Here is a 26,448-nt window from a genome sequence, read left to right as displayed (position 1 = left end):
TCGCCATAATATATATAAATGAAAAAAAAATAAGTAAATAATCTGACGTGTATTCCGTTAATAAAATTTGCTCCAATGTGCAAAATCTTAGTGGTTTCTAACAAAGACTCAAATGTTTTTTATAATGTCAGGCCTCATTTAAAAAATAGTTCAGAATAAACAAGAATACACAAAACAATCTTTCTAGATAAATATTTTAAACATCTATCCAAAAAGAAGATTTCGGTACCATTAATCGTACCGAAGTTGTTTGATTTATCTATAAAGTAACGTTGTAAGTAAATGTTGATTTATTGGGACGTAAAGTAAGAAAAGTTAAATATGATTTAGAAAAATTATTTGTTTGACATTATATTTAATCGCCGCAGACAACGTCATAGGCTTCAACTAGTTAGTAAAGGTACTTGTAGGAATAAAAAGTATGATAAAGTCTATAGCTTTATTTTATTATCTGTAAAATATATCCATAGACAAGTGCATAGACTGCCGTACTTCATAGATTATCCACGATATGCTTTTAAATTCCATTTCGTAAATTGTATGGGCAAAATGTCGCTGATCTTGGTTGTCAAGCTATTTTCTCATCGCAATGTGCCGTTCTGGCGCATAGTATGTATGAAAAATTTCAGTTTGGCGTGTGCGTTGTATTTTATTTTAGACAAGACTTGACGGCTATTTAAAAAACTCCATGGCTTTCTATTGGATACCGCTACATCGTTGGTTCGGATTTTCGTAAACATCGTATACGAAACAAGACTTATTTACAGTCTAATGGGAGTAAAATAGATGTTTATAAGAACTTATTAAACGAGGCTTACGTTAAAAAATAAGTATTTAATTTTGTTTTTGATCGAAGCCGTGATACTTCAGAACCATGGAAGAGAAGGTGGATAGTGATCAAAGTTTCAGTGAAGAGAGTAGCAGTAGTTCTTCAGATAGTTCTAGCGAAAGTTCTGAGAGTGATGAGGAGATTATGGAACAAGTTCGCATATTAGGTCATACATTGGAACTTCCTCAAGACCTCTGTGAAGACCCTGCCTTATTTAAAGAATTCTTCTCCATGAAAACCTGGGACAGTTTGGCTGACAAACACAAAGATCAGCTTAAAGAGTTATTGCCAAAATTTGAAGAAAACAATGAAGAGGAGAAGCAAACAACCCTGAAAATGCTTTTTAATCATGAACCATTTCATTTTACATCTCCTTTAACTTGTTTCTTTAAGAATTTAAGGCAAGGTAATTATAGGCCTGATATTGCAAGGATGAGAAAGTTTCTGACAAAAGCTAGAGCAAAACAACAAAGGCATAAGGTAAATATTTAAATTAAAATCTTTAGTTACTGTTTTTTGTATATATTAATGTTAGAATAATTATTCTTTCAGATAAAGTCATATTATGCAAAGTTGTTGCCTGAAGTACTCATATCCAGAGAACGATTATTAGCAGTGGCTAAGTCTTCACCACCAGGCGTAATTCCACCTATACCATTACTTCCACCTAAGCCATCATCTAAAAACAGTTACAAACCATTGTATGTAAGAGCAAGACACAGGTACTTTGAGGAGTTAACAGCTATATGGAGCGAAGTTGGCTGTCAAGGGTCAGATGATGAAAACTATCCAGAAGGCCCACCTGAACATTTCTCAAAGAGGAGGAAACGAAATAATGCAGTCCAAACACAGGTATTACACATAGATGCTGTTATAATGAGAGCTGACTAATCTGAAAAAGAAAACATGAATATAGTAATATTTTACTATGTTAAAAACTGAATAAGAAACTGGATTGTATGCAGTATAGGCCATTATTCCAAATATATCTATGACACAAACCATTTTCAATGATATTACTGTATTGTTACAGAGTGGTGATTCCAATGTATCTGGTACATTGGGTAGTGGGGAACTGGTCCTTCCATCTTTAGCATGTTTAAAAAATGTTTTGTCCACACATCGAGCAAGGCGACAACATAGGGAGGTAGTTTTAATGTTATATTTATTTCAGTACCTTGAAATATATGACAAAATCAAAGCGTATACAATTACTACAAGGTTCCTTTGTTTCAGACTCATCCAGAACTCAATACCACAGGTATAACATTAGATGATATTAAACAAAGAGTGTCTTTAATGAATGGAGCAAAGAAACTAATGTTTGGTGGTCCTAAAGCAGAAATACCAATTCAAAAAGTTAGAAAAGGCATAAAAAGAGAGCAGCATAGGGGTAAAGATTTTAAACAACCCCAAAAAAAAACAAAAGATGATGAAAATAGTGAAAATAAACTTCTACCACATATAAAGATAAAGTGTGAGCAAGAGGAGTCTGATTCAGAAAGTTCATTCTTTGAACAAACAAGCCCCAGGCATAAGAAAGTTATGGACCATGTCGATATAAAGCAAGAAGTTGATAGTGAAAATCAAAAGTAAGTTTCCTTCTCTTAGACGTAAGGTATATATTTAGTAGAACGTAAAGAATGAAAGAATCATTAATAAATGACTTTATACAGTCAAAACCATTTACGACCACATAGTTTAGAACAACATACTGGTTATATTGACCAAAATCAAAGGTCCTGGCTGAATTCTATTGTATAAGGTTCTTAATAACAACGTCATCGGCCGTTACGGCTATTGGTGTTTACGACCAAATATGAGTAGTCCTTTCGATGACGTTATAACAGATTTAAACTGTATTTTCAAATTTTATTAATTGAAATATGACAGTGCTTATTTTGAAATATTTTTTTATGCTGTAGTAGAATTGCAGCTAGACTTTTTCTAAGCAAGATTACATACTTATTAATTTTAAAAGTATTAGTTTATGCAAAATATCTTTTTTTGATGCAGTCAACCATTTTAGTATTGTTTAATAACTTTAAAATTGTTTACTAACTAATCCCCAAGGAGTAATTTATCAATTTGACATGTTATTATTTTAAACACAAATGTTTTATATTTTTGTCTAAAAAGTATATTTTAATTCCAGCTCGAGATTTGATCTGTATGAGAAAACTATTAAAAAGGAACCACAAGATTCACAAAGCAATTCAAAGACAAATCAGCCTGTACCAATTAAGTTGGAAGATTTGGATGGCATAGGTATACACTTTATTTATACTTTTGTATGCCGAGCTTTTTTGTTGTTAGTGCATATATTAGGCAGATGGCTATAGGAAATCTTTATTATTTATATATTTTTTAAATTATGTGGTTTGAGATAAAATACTACTATATATAAAATAATACGATACTTTGGAAGAAAATAAAATTTATTCACCTTTCAAGTGAAATATTATTAATGGCATAATTTATTTTGAACTAAACTATTTCCTGATATATACCTGATTTAAGTAAAAGAATCATCTCATAATGACATTCGGTTTCCGATAAACTTGTAGGCAAACATAAACAAAAATTCTTACGGAATGAAGCACACATTCTTCTGTCACTCAAATGTTACCCTATTTTATAAAATTCTTTTTAATGGCTGTTTAAACCCAAAGTTCGAAAAGTTAATTCTTCTATAGACATGATGGCGCTCCCAGTGGAGCTTGCCGACGAGTCCATGGATTCTCCGAAGAGTCCAGACGAAGCCCTCACAGAGACCACGCATGCGAACTTTCTGTCCTTGGTCCGGGCATTGTTCCCCGCTAAGTCAGCTCATCGGGCCTCTAAAAGGGAGCTTCAGGCACGGTGTTCGGCAGTTATGAGGTCGCCCATTGCTCCGCTTAATACTTGGTATAATTGTAAGTATTGTTTTTTTTCTTCTTTTTATTTCAATTTAACCGCCAAATACCGACTTGAGAATCACATTTTAAAAAGAGTGTGATAGAATTTTACGAGACTATACGGATCTTTCAGCGGAAGGGATTCGTAATCGTGCAATATGTGTGGTGACCAATATGATAGCTACAACGTTCCGTACGCCCTCAGAGCCCGTAGTTAACTTAATGTTATACAATAAGTAACATGGTTAAATAAATAAATCCCTATAGTCTAGTTTCGAGAAAGTTCTGATCTTCTCTCTGTCTCTCTCGTATCATTTCGTCCTTGTCTCACACCTAGAAAATTTGGTCTAGAATATTCCTTCATCAAAGGGTTATACCTAGGCCTGAAAACGAGTCTCCTGAAACCTGCACCACTCTCCTACACATGATCTGAAACGGACTGAAAAAAGGTTTCAGCTTCCTGAAAACTAGGGTAACATTATGGAAATTACAATTTTCTAATATGTGATTAACCCTCTCCTGAAACGGTCAGAAATCATATTACAGCCTGCTGAAAAGTTCTCTAAGTAGTGGAAAAAAATCTTGAAACATTGCAGTCGACCCGTCTTCGTAACAATATTTTATCAGCGGATCCGACAGACGTTGTCCTGTCTTGACTATGAATATTAATTTCGAATTGGTATAATTAACTATAAATGCTTTATGATATACAACATTCTGTGTTTGGTTTTTTGGCATATATAAATAGTTTCGTTGGTATTCCGACATGGGAACAGGCGACAAAAAAAGGTGGGGGCCATGTGAAAAACATGGATTTTCAAGATTAATGCCACAAGTAATTAGCGACTGTAATTATTTTATATGTATTTTATCAATATGATAACTCCGATCGAAGTATTTGTTTTAAACGATATTAATTTTCCTTTCATCCTCTTTGACGATATTTGCAGCACTGAATACTGACAATGTTATGTCAAACGCCATAAAATTACATAAAAAAAGTTTGAATGAAATGAAAAAAAATTGCTATCTTAGTAAAAGTATTCTTAAATTTTCTAATTTTTCGCCCAATTTTCTTAATTTTTTCTTTCATAAGAACCTTTTCCTCACAATAACAAACACAACAAAAAATAATTAAATAATTAACCGTGACCAAGGGAAGTAATATATACATAAATAAATAAATAAAAAATCAATGGCGCTACAACCTTTTTTAGGTCTGGGCCTCTGATGTCTGTATCTATTTCATGATGATTTGTTAATCTAATAGTAGCTGATCAGTCTTCTGTGTCTGACGCACGCCGTCGACTTTTTTGGGTCTAAGGCAAGTCGGTTTCCTCACGATGTTTTCCCTCACCGTTCGAGCTAATGTTAAACGCGCACATAGAAAGAAAATCCGTTGGTCCATAGCCGGGGATCGAACCTACGACTTCAGAGACGAGAGGCGCACGCTGAAGCCACTAGGCCAACACTGTTAGTTACATATATATCTATATATATATATAGATGTTATGTTGGAAACTTATAACCTGAGAGCTCCCTCACATTGCCTCACCCTACGTTTAAAAATCGAATCCCCTTCCTCTTGAAAACATTAAACAGTAGTGTTCTGTAACATCTGGGAAGATGGTTACATAGATTTATTGATATAGGATAGGTATTTTATTTACACAGCGCGGTTCCCCGACAGAACTCGTAGTGCATGATATTTTCGTAACCAATGCTTCGTTTCAGTAGCGTCTGAAATGTTCTTCAATAATGAGGTGCGCATAGGTGCGCGAGGTTTAGCGCATTACTGGGATGCAGGATTGCAATAGTTGTTTCCGAGGTTGGCAAGGTTGCAATACTATTGTTAGGAGTCTGGGTGATAGGATTGGAGGAACTGCGATGTCTAACACATGGGTGGCTGTTGTTTTTCTATTTAATTGTAATCTGTGCAAATAAATAATATATAAATGTTTCCGTGTAAAATTGTAGCAGAAAAATGGATTCTATAACTGGATGGCTATATTTTTAAATGTCTTATGTTGTGAATTAATATAAAAAATATTACTATTAACAATTGCTAAAAGTACTCGAAACGTCGATTTATGGTGGTTTTAAAGCTGAATTGTTGGGCCATTATTAAAGATCTACAGTCGTTGTAAACGTTATATTATTAAGATTTTATTATTTGACATTGCTGAAGTCTTAATAAATGGCGGCAAATGGCGCTTCATCTGAATTAAAATGTGGCGCCTAATGTAAGATACGGAGCAATGCCGCCGAAGTTTTATATAAAGGACTTGCGTCATTCTTCTATTATATATATACTTAACTGTTTACATTATATGCTAATATTATTTTTACTATTTTAAAAAATATTTTCCAATATTGTTTCTTATTATTAATCTTAATATATATAAATCTCCTGTCACGATGTTCGTCCGCGATGGACTCCTAAACTACTTAACCGATTTTAAATTAAATTGGCACACCGTGAGCAGTCTGGTCCAACTTAAGAGATTGGATAGCTTAGATCTTTAATTATTGTCGCAATTTTATTTTATTGCAAATTATTTGTCTATAATTAATTGACATGATGTCGATACTTTTCGACTAGCTTGAGTAAGTAATCAATAGATGGCACTGCTATAGTAAACCGACAAACGTGTCTTATAAGGTCCAATTCAATATCATGATTACCACGTGTTATTGAGGCTAAAGTATAAATTTAATTTAATTTTATAGTAAACGAAATACCGGGAAATTCAATTATTTCTACTTTTTTAAGACCGAAGTGTAAATCGAATTCAAATTATAGTGACGATAATACAGTAAAATTATTATTTCGTGTTACGTGTTAGTGTTTATTAAGGAGAAACGATGTGCGCGGGGGCAGCTAGTATGTTTATATTTCATTTTCCGTTTGTGAATATATAAATTAGTCTATTTTCCTAAGAGTAATTCAAATCAAATAATTGATTCATATCGGTAACTTAATGTGAAATTGTGAACGTCAGAGAAAATGTATTACATTTACTTTTAGTTCTTAAATTGAGAGCCTAGAACGGACGAAAGGAACTGGTTATAAACTCTGTCTTTATTTAAAATCGACAAGGTTGTTATTACAAAACCTTTGTAAGCACCTACAGACATCATGCTTATATTAAAGCAGTTAATTATTATCATTCATTTAAAAAAAAAACAACTGTTTCACTTTTATCAGCAAGGCACGTTCAATAGGAGCATGCTTCTTACTAATATACCAAAAAACAATATTACATTTAAATTAAAAAAATATTACATAAATCTAACAATTATAAATTATGCATAACAAAAATTATGCTAATCAGACATTATTGTCATTTAATACATATTCGAATATAAGAACTCATTCTGTATTCGATTGAGAATCGACAAGAACAGGCTTCTTGCATCGGCTATCTATGGCGCGTCTATGGTTTGATTGTTATAATGTTATAGTTTATATGTCACTGGCCTTAGTATATATGTTAATGATTTAAATATGTTGGACAGAAAAACTGTGTACAGTTTGTGTTTCCACCACACCAACTTCCTTTATATTAAGATCATTTATACAATAAATAATAAACACTTGCAACGAACACCTACTGCCTTTAGAAGTCTACTAAAGTTACTATTGTCGTCTATTAAAGGGACTTCATCTAACTTTATTGTATGTTTTTTTAGTATCAGATGACTGGTGTGTAGAGTTGAATTCAGCGCTGGATTTCTTGGCCGGAGAGCGGGGACCACATCCAGATGACTTTGTGCCATATCTCCAGTTCATACCAGATACTCAAGTAAGACAATAATTATTCTCAAGCTCATAATAACTTTATTCATATAGGTAACCAAGTACACTTACGAACGTCAATAGAAAAGTTGTTACATTGATTTTAAATTTACGTTTACTACCAGTTCGCAAGTCAAGGGCGTAGAGCGGGTAAGAAATACTGCCAAGAATTTCTCCGCCACTAATGGCTAAGTTTTGAGTCATACAAACTGTTTGAACTGGAGCAAATCAATCTCAAGAATTGGCATCATTTAAATATTCGTCAAATTTATTAAAATCTGTATTGATTAATTTACTTTTAACGAGATTTGAATTTATTCAGTGATAATTCCTTAATCCCAAGCGAAGGGAGTTTGTTTAAAAACAAATGCAATTTCCATATAGTAGTGGTTATCGTCTGGAGCCTGGTTGGTCGTACGCTTAGATATGTTCTGTTTCAAGTATTATATACATCGAAAGTCACAATTTGTTTTAAAAACGTTTTTATTTTATATACATACAACAAGGCTTCAAGAAAATATTGGCTCCGGTCGAATGTAATAATATTTAATTCCTTATACTTATTTATATATATTCACCCTCGAGTCAATAATTTCATTTTAAAAATAAGATTATTTCTCTTGATTCTTCACAATGTCAGGCATTAGCTATGATCTGTAAAGTAATATATTCCCTTTCTATTCGAAGATTGAAACATTTGAATTAGTATACTTTGATGTAGACAATATGTCTAACATATAATTAAGGGCGATTTTTATAATACGGTAAATTTTTTATATGTCGAAATAGTACTGCGATGCGACCTCATATACGCCTGTGGTATAAATCTAGTATATATGAATTTATTTACAGATGTATCAATGGATAGGGGCGGGTCGCGATTGTGATGCGATTCTCAATCGATTGTGCGAGAGATGGATGAGAGCCGCGACGCCTACTCCTCAGCAACCAGATGCACCGCCCCCACCCAGGTAAGGCTTGACGCAATACTGTGTCTGTAATACAAATATATGTGTGACGCGCACACATCCATAAATTGTAAGAGTATTTTTTTAAATTCAACACACATTTTATTATATTTTTAACAAAAAAGCTACCCTTAGATATTACTTCAATGCAGCCACTATTGTCATTATATTACATAAAAAAACAGCACAGCATTAAAAAGTAATCGATTAAAATATTTACAAAAAAGACTACTTCTTACATTTTTACAGTATAGACTTGAAATAAAGACCTTTTGTCAGTTCACTCATCGGACAATTAATAGCGTCTGTTATTCTATGCAGTTAATTAATTGTTTCCATATTCCTTTCCATATAGTTGTGTTATATGTAGAAATAATTAACGTTACGTTAATCTATAATTAAATACAATTCAATAAAACTTATATATAAAATATATATAACAAACACACATGTACCGACACCTACGATGTCGTGTCACCCTAAATCGAGTCATTCCGACCGCTGATATATAAATCGCGGCCTCAGCTACTGGGGTTTTCGGGACAGTCGGTAAGAACAAGGAAAAGGACAACATGCTTTTTACAGAAAATAATAACATTGTCAAAATCTACTTGATTTCTGATGCTTTTGGACAAAATTACAGACCATTAAAATGTAAATATATTTATAGGAAATATACCCTAATATAATATTTTAAAACCAACCAAAGGTTAAGAATAAAATAATCCAATGGCTTTTAGTGGATAGGCAATGGTGCTACAACGCTATATTAGCTTCAGATTGCATCAGTTTCTTTTTTTATGTCATAGACAAGTAGGTGATCAGCTTCCTTTGTCTGACATAAAACGTGCCGGTTTCCTCACGTACAAACGAGTGTTAGATGCGTACATAGACAGAAAGTCCACTAGTGCACAGCTGGAGATCGAATCTACGACTTCAGGTTAACACTGCTCGTAAAAAATAAAAATGGAATTAAACCCTTTACATATTTTTTTAACGCGCATAAAAAAATATAATTTGTATAAATTGTTCTTGCCAGGTATCCAACAAATTGGATAGTGCGACAGCCTACGAATACGGAAATAGCCGAATTTAGATCTCAAGAGCGACGCAGATTTGCGTCTGCATCTAAACCGTTTACATATCTACAATATGGGTATGTATGTCTGTTTTCACTACATATTAATAAAATAGGTTTCTTACAAATTGTTTTATGCAAAAGTTAGATTCAAAGTAAGGTTTGTGGTCTCAACCTTATTATAGAGTTTTGGTCAACGCTTTTTGTGTTGATCTTTTAATATAGGAAGCTCGAAACTTAAGATTCGAGACCTATAACTTAGACTTATGAATTCCGTATTTTGAAAACGTATTGGATTTCTACATATAGAAGTTATACACTGTAATTCTGGATCCTGACTTACCCTTAGGTCCCAATTAGAACGTTATTTGTAATTTTCTTCATCTGCTAAATATGTTCTCAATAAAGGTGAAAAATTATTAATGATATAAATACTTGAAAATTTTCTTAAATTAATAAAAAAAAGTGATTTGTTATAGCTTCTTTATTGTTGGGTTATAATATTTTATCTATAGGAAAGACTCTCAAATGTACTCTCTGTAGAAATGTCTACGACTCGTAACAATTACGAGTCGTATCTAAAACTTATGCTGTTGGGTGTAGATATAGGTCAGTAGTAGGCCCGGCGAGTGGCGTACGTGCTAGCGCGGGGGGGGCGTGTACGTCTCTAGTGACGCCTCAGCGACCTCGCGCTGCGGGATTTTTAGCTCTTCTGAGGGACGCATTAGCCAGACTACCTAATGGAGAGGGTACACGCCGGGACTTACTCATGATGCTTAAGTATGTATAATATTTAGTTAATAAAAGTATGTAGCGATTTAATAAAAAAATCCCTAAGGGGGGGGGGGGGGATTGTTGAAGTATTACGTAACGAATTTTGGGTGGCGGTGATCGAATTACGTTATTGTTAATATTATTTTCGACTTTCCAGTACTTTACACCAAGTAAGTTTTAGGTGTAAAGAGTCACTGGGTATGGTCACGAATCGTTTTACTATTGGATACAGAAAACGTTTCGGGGTGGGGGGGGGGGGGGGTTGTCGTCAAGAATCTCCAAAAATTGCGTGACGTAATAGTTGAACGCTCCCTAAGTTGGAATTGTCAAAAAAATTATAATTAAAAAAACTGTACAACATTAATTAAAAAAAAAACAATAAAATAATAATAACTATTTATATTTAAGAAATTAATTACCCTTAATTCTCCCTAAATTTAGGATTATTAGCGTAACTTTCATATCCTAGTCAATTATTATTCAATTTCAACAGTTGCTTTTTGAAAACATGGAAATTATTGACGGAGACCATAATTTTTCCGCAGGATGTCCCAATGGATTATTCCATGTACCGATCAAGCGCTATCGTCAGCTATTTCGACGGCATTGGACCGACTCGTTGCAATAAAAAGGGATCCCATAGTGAAATACGACCAGAGGACCGCTATTTGGACGTACTTGCATAGAAATAGGTAAGTTTTGTGGATTGTATGAACCAGACCAGGGCAGGGGAAATCATATAGATTTTAATAGAAATAAGTATAGACTATTGCTTTGTGCGCCACAACCCTGATGTTTCTTCTATGTGTGCATTTGTATAAAAATAATTATATCACGAAACCGATCTGAGGCTTTTTTTTAATGTTATAGGAGGCTGATATTAAGTGATACCGCGTTGCCGGCCTTTCAGGCTGAAGCGGTTGTAGCGCCAATGTTTATTTAACATATATTGTGGAACCAGCTGCCCACTGAAGTATTTCCGAACCAATTAGACTTATGGTCCGAAGAAAAGAGCGTACCAATTCTAAAAACCCGGCAGCGCGCTTGCGAGCCTTCTGGCAGTGTAAGTGTCCACGAGTTATGGTATCACTTAACATCAGGTGAGCCTCCTGCTCGTTTGCCTCGTGTAACATAAAAAAATGATCTAGCTATATATATATAATATTGTTAAATATATAACTTTACTAAATATAACTTTCTAGAACTGAAGAAGATTGGCTGAAAAGCAGTAATGCTCGAAATCGGGCGATCAAGTCAATTGCGGCAGATTCCTCGCCATCGCCAAAGACGCACCTCAATGTCAACAATGTACGTATTAATGAAAACTGTTTTTTTGCTGACTTTATTGTTTATGGGTCTAATTTATTCGGAAAGTCACTATTGAGCTCTGCGAAATATGTCAAACTTCATATAGAAAACATAGTTTGACAGCTCTTGAAACTGGATTTAATTTCGATTAGCTTTTTAGATGATGCCCTCATATTCAGATTCGAGACGCTAAGTGTCCAAAAAGATTATCGCGTCAAAAATGTATTTGATTTACGGAAGTCTTACTGAGCACTGAGGCGCTCGTATTCTAGAATGTCAATAAAACTTTGATCTATTTTCAAGAGTTGTCAAACCATGATGATGATGACGATTGATATATTTCACAGCTGAAGACGAGAATTTTACTTGAGACGCGAATTGGAACATACTTTATTATTTCCGATTATAACTGTTTGTAGTTTTAGTTAGTAACAGTTCTGTCTTGGTTGCTATGTAAATATTGGTTAGTATAGCAACCAATATATTTCACAGCGCTCAAGACGAGATTGTGACTTGACATACGGAATTAAACAATGACCTAAGACTCTCAATAGTCTCAACGACTAGTAATGAGTCCTAATTATAATTAATTTATATAACATTTCAGATGGAAGTCGAAGTAGGAAGCGGCGATGATATACATTTAGATGGTTCAGACACTGATGTGGATGTAGATGATAGTGGTTCTTCAGCCAATCTCTGCCAATTATCATCAGCACAACTACTCATGCAGGCCACTCAGGCCCAAACGAAACCCAAAACGCCTTCACCTAAAGCTAAACCAAGTCCTAAACCAAAAATAATCAAACAAATATCACCAAAAGCTCTTAAAATAAATCAGATTAAACAAAAGAGTCTTTTAGCGCAAAAGTTGAAACATTCAAAAGTTATCAAGCCAAATCCTAAATCGCCGAAGCCTCCGATTCAATCACCTAAAAGTTTAACATCCCCTAAACCTACAGCGTCCCCTAAACCGGGCGTGCCGTCCCCTAAACCGAGTGCCGCGTCCCCTAAACCTAGTGTTGCGTCCCCCAAACCTAGCGTCGCCTCTCCTAAACCTAGTGTGGCCTCCCCTAAACCGAGTGTTTCATCTCCTAAACCAATTTCCTCACCTAAGCCAATACAAAAGCCGCAAAGTAAAAGCATGTTATCAAATGAGTTGAATGCAGCACGGACGCCTATTGTCAAGCAAAAGTCTATATCCAAAATAGAGACTTCACAGATTATGGTAAGTTTATTTTTCATAATCTGTTTCGAGCTAAACGACTTAACCACTGGACTGATTTAAATGAAATTTTATTCGTTAAAAAAGCGTTTCAGGCGCTAAAATATCATTGCGACATTTGTAACGATTTTTTATTATTGAAAGGCTGGCAACGCCCTTCGAGCCTTCTGGCAATGTGAGTGTCCATGGGCATCCAAAAAAAAAAAGTACAAATATATAAAATGATTAAATTTACATTTATTGCCAGCTCTCAAAGTAGAGCTCAAGGCTCATATATATTTTAATTAGTTAAATAATTAAGGGAGCGTTCAAGTATTACGAAACGAATTTTTGTGTTCTCTTGTAAAACGTTACGATGTGGGGCGGGGATTAATTACGCGTTATTTTTAATATTATTTTCCACTTTCCAGTACTTTACACCACATAATGGTAAGTTTTTTTGGTATAAAGAGTGCATGGGGGTGGTCACGAAACGTTTTACTATTGGATACACAAACGTTACGGCGCGTTCAAGGGGGGGAGGGGTTCCAAGAATTTCCAAAAATTGCGTGACGTAATACTTGAACGCTCCCTTAATTATTTAACTAATTAAAATATATATGAGCCTAGAGCTCTACTTTGAGAGCTGGCAGTAAATGTAAATTTAGTAATTTTATATATTTGTACTTTTTTTTGGATGCCCATGGACACTCACATTGCCAGAAGGCTCGCAAGTGCGTTGCCAGCCTTTCAATAAAACATAATAAAAAAATCGTTACAAATGTCGCAATGCTATTTTAGCGCCTGAAACGCTTTTTTAACGTATAAAATTTCATTTAAATCAGTCCAGTGGTTAAGTTAAGGTTAAAAGATAGATTTTCTTAATTGTCAGAGTTACGCCCGAGAGTATAGCCAGACGTAGACGCTGTCTTCAACAGTTAGATTGCATGCATTCGTTACATAGCATTTAACTAACATTTTTATTTCGCTTATTTTCTATTGTTGTACGCGACTGTTTAATATCGAGTAAAACAAAAATATTATATTATTTAAAGCACCCTGGTGACCGTACAAACCATTCAAAGTAATAATGAATAATAAATGTTATAATGAATAATAAATGTTATATTGGAGGTTTATAGTACGTATACGTAAATAAAATATTTTTATTGTCTTTTGTTAAAATAGCTTTTACACATTAAGAAAAACACATTTTGAACGGATTAAAGCTATGTATTATTATTCAAACTTATAATTATTTGCGTCACCGTGACCACGCACGTTGAAAAGCACGCGAAATTCGGAAAATTTTTTTAGAATTATGTCAATAATTATAAGTTTTAATAATAATACATAGCTTTAATCCGTTCAAAAAGTGTTTTTCTTAAAATATTTTGCCCAAAAACATGGACATTACAAACCCTTAGTGAACCTTAGTACCGTTAACCTTATATTTTTGTATCTATCGTGTTCTTAATAGTCAAGTAGGTCAGCCTTCTGTGCCTGAAACACGCCGTCATTGGTTCTAAGCCATAACGATTCGTTTACTGTACGAGCTAGTACTGCCGTGATCGAATTCTCTCACGGTTGTGAGTCATACGATTTGTATCAAATTGTATATTTTTATTAAATTAATTGATATATTATTTATATAAAAGTACATTTTGGATTTTCAGACACCCCCTACTTCTTCGACTCTGCCGTCTTCAATTTCCGTGCCGACATTAATACAGACCAATGTAACGACGTCTCTGCAGAACGCTATTATACAGAATCCAAAGGTAATCTCATTATATTATTGTGACATTAATTATGGAGGAGGAGGAGGATTGTTAGGTTATTTTGTTTAAAAAAATGGTACGTGTACATACGTAAGAAGTGAAACTTCTTTATGACCTTATTTAAAAAAAAAATGATCTAATATATGCAACTTTACGGAAATTGGTTAAATAAAGTTAAATTAGATAAAGTTTAACAAAAGGCTTTTATTATTATAGACATGAATACAAATAATACAATTATTTCATTTTACTTTATTACTACTAAGATTATTACAGAATTTCATTAATTGTATTAGAATTATTACGATCATTGTTATCGTTATTATATATTTTTGTTATTAATTGCTTCGAATCTCTTCGAATCAACCGTGGTAGAAACAAGAAAAATATGGCGCGTAACGCGAAAATGTGACGGTAATTTTTTTCCAACTCCGATAAAGAAGTTTTTACTTCAAAAAATCAACATTAGGTCGAGTGGGAATGTTAGGTATTATAAGCAAAGGTATATATGTCGCATCCAACTACCTTATTTAGCCGTTCAATCAACCTAGCCTTTTAACTAAACAGCGCCGTTTAACTAGGCCTGAAAGATATTCAGCCAGTTGATCGAACAGTTAGCCAGATGACTTGGATCGATGACGTTTCATAACTTGCCTAGCCTGTTGACTGTTAATTTAAATTTAGTTCCACTTTCTGGAACTCACAAACTCGAAACGAAACTCTTCAAACTGTCAATATAGCGTCGGCAAACTACAATTTTGCTGGTGTTTTTCAAAGTTTAATGAAAAACAACGATTACAATGGAAGAGTGTATGTAGTAATGACTATAATAATATTAATTTAGCTGTTATAGACTCAAGCAATTTTATTTTTAAAGAAATATTTTTATTTGAAAAGTTTCATCTTTATTTCTGCCACATGGTCACTCTATCGTATGAATGGCCTAAGCATTAGCCAACCAGTTTAGTTACAAATGCTACGGCTGAATATCTTTCAGGTCGTTAGTTAACGGCGCTGTTTAGTTAAAAGGCTAGGCTATTAATTGAACGGCTTATAAAGCTAGTTGGCTGCGATGTATGTACAAAAACATATTTTAAATCGTGTTTTGATCTTTGTGGAGTTGGTATATAAGGTATGCTTTTATCTGCTGACAATTTACAAAATATATTTAATTTACACTTAACAAAACTTATGGTAGTACAGAATTTTCAAGTACATTTGTTTCCGAGGTCCGATGTTTTAATTGCCAAAACAACGATACTTTTCAAAAAGTAATGTAAACGCGCCTTATTTGATCTAGTTCGTTGCAAACGAGGCACCGACTATCTATGCCCGGGGAATCCCCACGTATTATTCAGTTTGTTGTCCTCTGTCACCCGCTTTGTCCCCGAGTTATTCCATTTTGCTAGGCAATTTAGTTGGCGTTTTTTAACTGCTATCGCTAGTAGTATGTTTTCGATACCATAAATAAATAAAATACAGAATTACTAAAATTTTAACAATTTTTATCACTTATTTATTTTAATTCAATAATTAAAATAAGCGTTGGTATCCCTAGTAAAATATTGTTTTTTATAACATAAAAAACGTTTTTTATCGGGTTCTCCTGAACTCCCAGGTGAGGACCTAGTGTCTTATAGAGCCTTTCGTCTTATTACGAAAACTTCACATTAATATTTTTTTCTCATTATATGCTTATTATTGCAGGCCCAAGTGACCCGTTCGTTGCTCATTAGGCCACCGGTGGTGCACACCACGGCAACTGTGACTGCGGTCACTGTATGTACACCTTCCACTCAGGTAAAGATATTTATTTGTCTTTAAAGTACGTAAAAAATATGAAAACCTGGATTACCGTATTCGTCACCATGGTTACGTATTCCATATAAAGAGAATGGTTGCCATGGTAACTAATACAGTACCTTTATCCACATTTGCCAAGGTTGATTTGTTCGTAAATGTAGGTGGTTTCGAGTGCGCGTCGAGGCGTAGTCCGAGTATTGAGTCCGGCCACAGCTGCGGGGAAGTCCCTCATATCACCACGAGCTCTTATGCCACAACGTGAGTTGTTTTAGACTATTTTTCTAAATATTTTTTAGTTCTTATTGAAATGACGTTGTTGAGCAGTGTTAGCTTTAGCGTGCGACTCTCATCCCTGAAGTCGTAGGTTCGATCACCGGCTGTGCAATAATGGACTTTCTTTCTATGTGCGCATTTAACATTAGCTCGAACGGTGAAGGAAAACATCGTGAGGAAACCGATGAACCAAAAAGTCGAAGGCGTGCGTCAGGCACAGAAGGCTGATCACCTACTTGCCTATTCAATTCACAAACGTTCATGAAACAGATACAGAAATCTGAGGCCCAGACCTAAAAAAGGTTGAGCCACCATTGATTTATTTATTAAAATGACTTACGCTAGGCATTATTCAACTATTTACTAGAGTATATTAAATATTTATTGTTGAAGTAAAACTATATAAAATCGTATATAGTGTTGATTTTAATACAGACTTATTATTAAAATTATATATATATATATATTAATTATATATATTTATTATTTTTTGTCGAAATTGAGTTCTATATTTCTTCTAGTCAAAAATAAATAAATAGTGCATCTTGAAGACCTTCAACATCTATCATTGGATTCTTTTGAAGGTTTACGTGTCTGTATTTTTACAGCAGCGACTACAACAGCAAAGAAGCGACCATCGCTGCCTTCGACGGCCGTCGCAACGACCGTACAGGTATAATTTCTGCATTTTCTAAAAATATAGTGATTTTTTAAAATAAATACATAATAGTATTGTAATACGAGTACTGTTATTGTAAGTCAAAAATTTAAAAAAAAGTTCAATTGTATTGTTGACATTAAATCTTTTTACAGAGTACAACAGTCACCAATGTCGTTAGTAGTGTGACTACTCCTGTGACGTCATCAATTACGACTCGTACTGTCCAATTACCAGGAGGTCGGACCGTCCAATTGTCAAACCAAACTGTCCAATTAGCAGGCGGACAGGCTGTCCAATTATCTGGCCACACCCTTCAACTGTCTTCCCTTCAATTACCAACACATAGCGTTCGTTTACCAAGCGGTCAAACTGTCCAATTGGCTTCCCCACAAACAGTTCAAGCGATACGAGCGGTTAATCAAAAGAATCAAAATCCCCGCGCCCAAACGCCAACCGTCCGGCCGACAGTCCAAATACCGGTGTCTTCGGTACAATTGGCGGGACAAACTGTGCAAATAGGCGGGCAGACTGTCCAATTGGGCCAAAGCGTACAGTTAACCGGACACACGGTTAAGCTCCCGAGTGGGCAGAGCGTACAAGTCGCTAGTCAAAATGTGCTTCCAACCCAAAGTGTCCAATTGCCGAGCGGACAAACGGTACAGTTGGGTGGAAATGTCCAGTCGATGCTAAGCGGTCAAAACATTCAATTGTCCAATCAATTATCGACACAACTCGGGGCCCAAACAGTACAGTTAGGTAATCAAATACAGTTGAGCGGCCAGACAGTTCAGTTGCCGAGCGGTCAAACGTTGCAACTGAGTGGCCAAACGGTCCAACTGTCCAGTGGCCAAACGTTACAGCTGGCCAGCGGGCAAACGCTACAGTTGAATCAAACGCCCAAATCCATAGCTCAAGTGAGGACTCAAGCTACGGGTGACAAACCGTCACAGCCGATAGTTGCTAAACTATTAACCAATGCACAGGTAAGATTTATGTGTATTACATATGTACACACAAAGACGTGTACAGTTTGTGCGGAAAGAGAACCGGCATAGAGGTCATGAGAGCTAATAAAAAAAAATAAAAAAAAAATTCATATAGGTAACACAATGTACACTTATGAACGTCAACAAAGAAATACATATTCAATGCTTCGAATTTTAAATTAACCCCACTTTTCGAATCAAGACGTAGAACAGACGAGAATAATGGCAATAAACTCTCCGCCACTTTTTTTTCATTTCATTTTCACAATTTTTTTTACGACTATTAATGTATTAAGACTGGATATGGGTACCTGAATTCCCACGAAGGGACTGCATCCGCACAGACTAACATATATAGGTATATTTTAGTCTGTGCGAAATTTTCAGCTTATAGTCTTACTTAATTTAATTATATTTAACTTTTTGATAAGTTTCTCTTTATTATATTTCATTTGTGGTACACTTAATAAAATGTACCACAGAAGAGCTATTAGCATCGGAATAATTCTTAATAACGTTATTTTATTTTAAAAATATGGAATCGATTGGTTTTTTTTTGAAAAATATATATTATACAAAAACTTTTTTGATAAACATTTTTACTTGGAAAAATATATTTTTTTGTCAGACAATAAAGTCCCTAAATTAAAATTTAAGTATCAGTAATATCTTAACAGCTACGTTGGTAGAGAAAGTACAAACAAAAATTTCAAGAAATACATATGAACAAGGATGACTGCCAAATCAGGTACAGAAATACAATGGTGCATACACCAGACATTTACGTTTAATATAAAGCTAAATCAAATATATAAGTTTAATTTTATTTAACATTTATCGTCTGTTGAATTAATATAAAATTACCCATATTTCAGGGCCAAATGATATCCTTAGAGGGAGTAATGAATCGGAATATGAGCGGGGTGGTGGGAGTGGGAAGTGGGCGCGGTCGGGGCGTGAGAGTATTATCTCCTACCACACGTCTCACAAGACCAGTTTTGTTGACCTCCGGGAAGCCATTGCATAATATTATATTACAGGTAATTCTTTGAGTTTAACTGTTTATCTGACCCTTTCAGAGCCGAATTGCGTCTGAAAGCTGTTACGTGGTGAAAGCTGTAATAAATTTATTTGTCTTTCACTAAATGTTCGACTCAAGAGAAGATTGAGTCTTGAGATACGATCAGAATACATGCCTATATACATGAATACATACTATAATTATGTCAAAAACGGATTCGATGGACAAATCTTATTTGAAAAAATAAAATGTTCATGCGTAATCAATATAGTAACCATGCTTGTGATAAGTATAAATTTATATGTTATACTAGCGGACCCGAAAGACTTTGTTCTGCATGATATTCCACGCGATTAGAATTTTAAATAAAGTATGAAAAAAATACAGCGCCATCTACCGGACTGATTTGTGAATTTAAACCATACAAAAAAATTGATTCAAATCAGTACATCCATTTAAGAGGAGTTCAATGACATACACACGTACAATAGAATTATATATATTTAGATTAATTTCATATTATTATGACGATTTTATATTACAGAGTGACGGCAACGCAATACGGGTGCCTGTCAGTAGCGGTGCGGCAACGTCGCAGACAATTGTTATTAGTAATATAGGTGAGGGTTTAACTGTTATTGTTAAACATTGAAATAAATGTAAAATTTACTAGTATATATTGTATATATTTTACAATTAATTGATGTTTTTATACTTTAAGAGATATATGTAATAATAATAAGTGGCGCTACAACCGTAACTTTATCTTAAGATTGCATGCGTTTCTTTGATAATTTTGTTTATTTCCCCAGGATGTTATCGCTTTCACCGTACGAGCAAGTCCTAGATGTCCAATTAGAAAGTTCATTCACAGCCGGGGGGGATGGAACTTACGACCTCCGGGATGAGTTTCACACGCTAAAGCCACAAGGCCCACCGCTTGTTATAGATATAAAAGAATATTTCACGTAAAATAATTTGTGAAACCAAATCAATATAGTGGCTTTAGCATGCAACTTATCCTCGAGGTCGTAGGTTCGATCCCAGGCTGTATACAAATGAAATTCCTGTCTCTGTGCGCATTTAACAATCGATCGGTGAAGGGAATGATTGTGAGGAGACCGGCTTGCCTTAGACCCTAAAAGTCGACGGCGTGCGTCAGGCACAGAAGGCCTTATTAGATTAACAAATGATCATGAAATAGATACAGAATTCTGAGGCCCAGACCTAAAAAGGTTGTAGTGCCACTGGTTGGGTTTTGTATGTACATTAAAAGTTACAAATTATGGTTGGATTTAGCAGCACCATTAAACCATTAAAATATGGTGAATTAGTTTTTTAAGAATATATACTCATTATTGGCACTATATATATTTGACATTCTTTATTTTAACATTTCAGGTGCTCAATCAGCAAATACAACAACGACTACGGCTCCGGTTCTGAAATTGCAGCAGGTATGTAACCAGCTTCATTATTAAAAAAATATAAATATTTGCTTTAAATAAATTAAAAAAAAAAATTGAAATAATGAATTCAATTTGTTTAAACAAATTGAAATAAGTGGATTTTGACAACAAAAACCCACTTATTTCGTAAGTTCTCCAATCGACAGCCATTTTATAAAAGATGGACTAGATATAGTAACGTGTTTGTTACCATAGTTACGTATAGAAAAAAAATTACTCAATAGTTTACAATAAGGCCGTTAATATTTCGCCCTATATCCTAAAAAATGTTTAGTTTTGAAGTGAAACTTCTTTATCGGCGTTGTAAAAAAATTTATCGTCACATTTTTCTGTTACGCGTCACATTTTCCCGTTACGCGCCATCTTTTTCTTGTCCCTACCACGGTTAATTTGAAAAGATTTGAAGCCATTAGTAACAAATATATATAATAACGATAACAATGATAGTAATAATTCTAATACAATTAATGACATTCTGTAATAATCTTCGTAGTAATAAGATAAAATGAAATAATTGTATTATTTGTATTCGTATCTATAATAATAAAAGCCTTTTGTTAAACTTTATCTAATTTAACTTTATTTAACCAATTTCTGTAAAGTTGCATATAGTACATCATTTTTGAAAAATAAGGTCATAAATAAGTTTCACTTACGTGTGTCTTTTGTACACATTTTTTAAAATAAAATTTGTATTTGTTACCATGGTAACGTTTTGACGACATAAAGCCTGCAGCTAAGAGAGACGTGTCCATACAAAAATGGTCTATACAGATTTTTAATAAAACAATTTATTATAGGTGAATCCAATACAACAAGTTAAACTAGCGCAAGGAATAAAAATTCAACAGGTGATAATTCAATATTTGCATGGGTTTTTTGCACAATTTATATACATATCAGTATTTGTATTAACACAAAAAAAAAATAAGTGAAATATATTTAGTCAGAAAATGCATGCTAATTATATTAATGAACTAAAACTAAAATATAAATATAAAACAGTTTAAAATAATGTAATATGGTTTTTTGTAAATAAAAAAAATAATATAGTTATATATCATATGCACAATAATGTATAAAATAAATAAATCAATGGCGCTACAACCTTTTTAGGTCTGGGCCTCAGATTTCAGTTTCTTGACCATTTGTTAGTCTAATAGGTAGGTAATCAGTCTTCTGTGCCTGACGCTTTCGATTTTTTGGGTCTAACCTAAGCCGGTTTCCTCACGATGTTTTCCTTCACCGTTCGAGCCAATGTTAAATGTGCACATAGAAAGAAAATCCATTGGAGCACAACTGGGCATCGAACCTACGACCTCAGGGGTGAGAGTCGCACGCTGAAGCCACTTGGCCAACACTGCTATACTCAATAAAAAAAATATATATATGTCAATATCTTTATGAATTCTGGTTGCGTGTTATATTGCGTAAGAACATATAACTTTGTATGCTTTAAAGATATTTTTCAATGAATTACGTTTAATACGTGTTGGCTTTACGTTAAAGTGTTTTACAATAAATATAAAATATCGATCTCTATATTATCTGGATTTGACATTTAACTTGGTTAAAGATATTTTCAATATGGATTACTCTTATAAAATTTGTATTTTGTTTTTGGAGTTATGTTATATTGGGAATATTTTCCGAGCATAAAATATACAATTATAGGAGCAAGTTATATTTTAAATCGGTTCTGATTCAAATTTCGGTCATATTGAAATATATATTTTACCCTTTTAATGATAAAACTTAGTTTTGATTAGCTGAAGATTTGTCTTTATCTATATTTTTGTCTATAAGGTCGATATATCGAACGGTATATACACCTGTCGACATTATTTTACCAAAGTCATGTTTAACACAAGGATATTCTCCTTTAATTAATATATTGTAATACTAATTTAGTTTTTATGAACAATATGAAGGGTGTGAACAGTTTTCCGTTTTTCTTTGCAATGCATTTTCAAAAGTTAATTTTTCGTTAAATTTACCAAACTTACCATCCAAATGCAAATAAGTCATTATTTGAAACTTTAATAAATACACTTACACATTACACTATACAATACGTTTAACAATTTTTAACGGCTTTTGTTTAAATGATTGATTAAACTATACATATACGTGCCATTTTACTATCAAATGTCATTAATGTAACATATCTTTAAACAAAAAAAATTTCAGGGCGCTGTAGCAAACGCATCAGTGGCGACATCCAGCGGCATTCGAAGTGTACTAATGGATGGACAGCATTTGAAACTCGTTGGCGGGAGACATGTTTTGGCGAGACTTTTGAGACCTGCGAACCCGCAGCCGTGATAGTGCTTTAGTTTTTGGAGGTTTTCGAAAAATATTGATAAGATAAAAATCCAATTGGAGAATGAAAAACAAAAGCCATCGTTCTCATAAACAAAAGACAATCGCGGTCTAAATAAATATGGAAAAAACAAATCACGTGGTTAGACGTAGGGGTTTGCATTATGCCTGGTCCGTTATGACGTCATTAAGAAAATACATTATGTTTATTTGGATTTGTAGTTTAGTTGTTGAAGTAGTGGTTTACATAAGGATTGTAAGAACAATTTCTGATGTTCAATTGTGCATAACAGTTACTATGGAGTCGTTTCTTCATGTCTTTTAGTTGGAGCAGTGATTTAATATAATTTAAAAAAAAAACTTTTTTATATGCGCGTAATTATAGTTGAATTAAATTAGACTGAATCTTATGCGTAAAAAGGTTTTTTTAGATTTTATTATATTCACTGATCCTAATAAAACGTCCAATAGTAATAAACGGAAGACAAATGAAGAATAAAATGCCGAATTACGGATGACGTCTTGTATTTTCAGACTGATATTCTTATTCTTATGCACAAAGCTAAATGGAAATGTTTTGTCTCTTTCATAGTCAATAAGCCACAAGAGTGACAAGGACAAAACTATAGCTATTGGACTATATCAACCTCCTGATTGTATATACCTGTAAATATCGTGTTAATCAACTTAGATTAGATAATCTTATTCCAAAACTACTTAACCTAAAATTTTATATCGAGTAGTGAATGTCAAAATTTGTAAACAAAAATGATATCGAAACTAAATTCTAGTTTGATGAAATTTTACAAATATAAATCTTAATTTTCTAGTGCATAAAGACCGTTGTCAAATGAGTATTTAATAATAAATACAAGCAATACATGAAAACTCTATTCGTACGTATTGATAGGTAACAGCACCGGTACTCTGTAAATTAAAATTGTGAGTTCGAATTTTTGTATGGAGTTTTCTCGATTTTCGTTGTACAAAAATTCAGCTTTACAGCTTCACCGGCGCCGTGTAAAGTACTAGACAAATATCGTATTCGAACTCGAGAGCCAAGTCGAGTTTTATAAGATTGTAACGGGATTTCTTTTTTTTTTTGCTAAATATTTCCATAAAAAGAAATATCCCGAATAACTGTGATCTCAGAGTTTCTACTTGTATGACGTGTAAGATCAAACAGAGCTGTCCTTTTCTAACACTACCTTAATGAAAGAGACAACTATCAAAACTGAGTCGTGAGTTGACAAAATATTGACTTAAATCTTTTACAATACAAATGTCGTAGTTGTGTTTTAATTTTTATTAATACACTTTAATATAGCCATATTGAAATTTCAAAGATTCGTCGTGGTTCAAATAATTTTTTGAACAATGTAATGTCAAAACAGTATTGCTTGCTAGTGGAACTGTTATAGATCTTCAGTTGTTTACTAGCGATATACTCATATCACTGGACACTGTTAATTGTTTTAGAAAAGCCAAATTACTAAGATTAGTTGATAGAAAATTTAACTGTCAGTAGGTGCTATATTAGAAAAAAACGAGAATGAACCCAGACCTATAAGTATCAATATACAATTTACACTAGACAAGACAATTTAATCTTTAAGAAAATTAGTAAGGTCGTGTGATCAAGTGTGGTCATGTCTGAAGCGAATAATTCGTCTAATATGAATATTGTCATACTCTTGTGATTCGAAATTTGAATTCCTATTGAGCCGAACATAAACGTGTTCGTATTACGATTCATACATCTCTTCGTTATCAAGGCTCATTCTCTTAATTAATATAAACAAGCAATAAAAATGTTTTCATAAATTTTTTACATTTCATGTACGTTAGGGAGTAATATAAGAATGTCTTTTGTAATTCTGTGATAGATTAAACAAAATATAGTATAAGTGACAGCCCCAATGACGTTTGTGAATTTCCTAATTAAATTGTTTGGCGAAAAAGAAACTGGCATGATACTGTCATGACACCAATCAATATTGTTTGTAATTTCAGCAGTGGTACTCTGTAACAGCCGATCTGTTGGGTCTTGAATCGGAGCTTACGTCCGGGTCGTGATAGCTATCGTTGTTGGAAGGGCCGTGCTGCAATTGAAATTGAATACACCTTCAGTCTTATAGGCGATAATTATTACATTTAGTTCTGTTAAATCAATTTTTATACGTAAGTAATAATAAAATGTATCTCTTGAAATGTATTACTCATATACAATAGGCGTATTCTACGTTTCTCAACTTTTTCGGTTTTGTGTATTTATACGGGCCTTAGATACCTTTGTATGAAGTTCTAGATGCTAAATTGGTGTTTTACGCACACGTGGCCGTACGTACGTGCAACGTACATAGTGGGCTAGATGAATGTTAATATTATTTTAGGAGTCAACCAATGCTGTGCTTATTTTTCCTGCAAAAGGAATGTTTATGACTTTGACATATGACTTTTAGTAGATCCTATTTTTATTGTAATTGTAGTGGCGCTGTTCCAGCTATAATTTAAACATTATTTACAGGTCTATTTTTGATTTGACGCCAAATTAATAGTTGGTCATTATTTTGAAGATGCGAAACGGAACGTGTTTTAAGGAATAATTTATTTTCACCCGCTTTTTACGCTTACAATTTAATATTGTATAATATAAATTATTATTTAAGGTGTACATAATCTAATTTTGTTTTATGTAGTATGTTTTCATTATTTCAGTTAAAATAAACTAACGTCAATTAAGAGTTTGTTATTTTTTTTAACCGATCCAACGCGAATTAATGAATTTATTTTGTCATTGAAATAAAAAAGTAATTTGGACCATCCTTAACTCCGATACTGTACTAGACTAGTGTGGTCATTTTGTATTATTTTATTTCACACATATGACAATAATTACTATGACTGTTTCTCGCGGCAGTCTTTATATATTAGGTCCTTACATATGAAATTGGCGTTTTGTATGGGAGGAACAAAAAGTCGAATATTTTTAAATATAATATATTTAATTAATCAAAGTATGAACCATTGTTCTCTATACACTTTTGCCATCTCATAGGTAGTTCATTGATTTATTTTAGTAAAAAAACCAGTCGGACGGGAATCAATAAAATCTGTGAAGGCGATTTGGACTGCCCCCCAATCCGCTGGTGCGTAATAGCATCAACTATTACCCCTTCCCGACAAAAAGGGCTCGTAGGAGGCCCCGACACATTCTAACGGATCCGGACGATCCAATTACTGTAGCTAACAATAAATTAAATGCCGCCCGCGCG

At 33.7% G+C, this 26,448-nt stretch overlaps 1 protein-coding gene across 6 annotated transcripts; it reads left to right on the top strand.

Annotated features, from left to right (window-relative positions):
* Nucleotides 1-582: 582 nt before the first annotated feature.
* On the top strand, nt 583-25,825 carry LOC123707967 (nuclear factor related to kappa-B-binding protein-like). Of its 6 annotated transcripts, XR_006753563.1 has the most exons (24): nt 583-1,309; nt 1,382-1,681; nt 1,863-1,976; nt 2,066-2,421; nt 2,985-3,097; nt 3,511-3,744; nt 7,420-7,532; nt 8,378-8,496; nt 9,533-9,649; nt 10,175-10,351; nt 10,891-11,037; nt 11,548-11,653; nt 12,261-12,881; nt 14,534-14,638; nt 16,346-16,438; nt 16,603-16,699; nt 17,323-17,387; nt 17,528-18,358; nt 19,237-19,401; nt 19,927-20,002; nt 20,784-20,839; nt 21,652-21,702; nt 23,042-23,839; nt 25,190-25,825. XR_006753563.1 is itself a non-coding variant. In XM_045658377.1 (23 exons), exons 1-23 carry the CDS (start codon nt 875-877, stop codon nt 23,174-23,176), a joined length of 4,608 nt encoding a protein of 1,535 aa, XP_045514333.1. In that variant the 5' UTR covers nt 583-874; the 3' UTR covers nt 23,177-24,136. The 6 variants fall into 6 exon arrangements, 5 of the variants coding, with proteins under 5 accessions (XP_045514333.1, XP_045514317.1, XP_045514305.1 ...); XM_045658377.1 differs by lacking the exon at nt 25,190-25,825 and having other exon boundaries at nt 3,526-3,744; nt 17,326-17,387; nt 23,042-24,136; XM_045658361.1 differs by lacking the exon at nt 25,190-25,825 and having other exon boundaries at nt 3,526-3,744; nt 23,042-24,136.
* Nucleotides 25,826-26,448: the final 623 nt, after the last annotated feature.

This window comes from Pieris brassicae, chromosome 1 (assembly GCF_905147105.1).
Source record: "Pieris brassicae chromosome 1, ilPieBrab1.1, whole genome shotgun sequence".
Taxonomy (NCBI): Eukaryota; Metazoa; Arthropoda; class Insecta; order Lepidoptera; family Pieridae; genus Pieris; species Pieris brassicae.
This window is presented reverse-complemented; position numbering and strand designations above follow the sequence as displayed.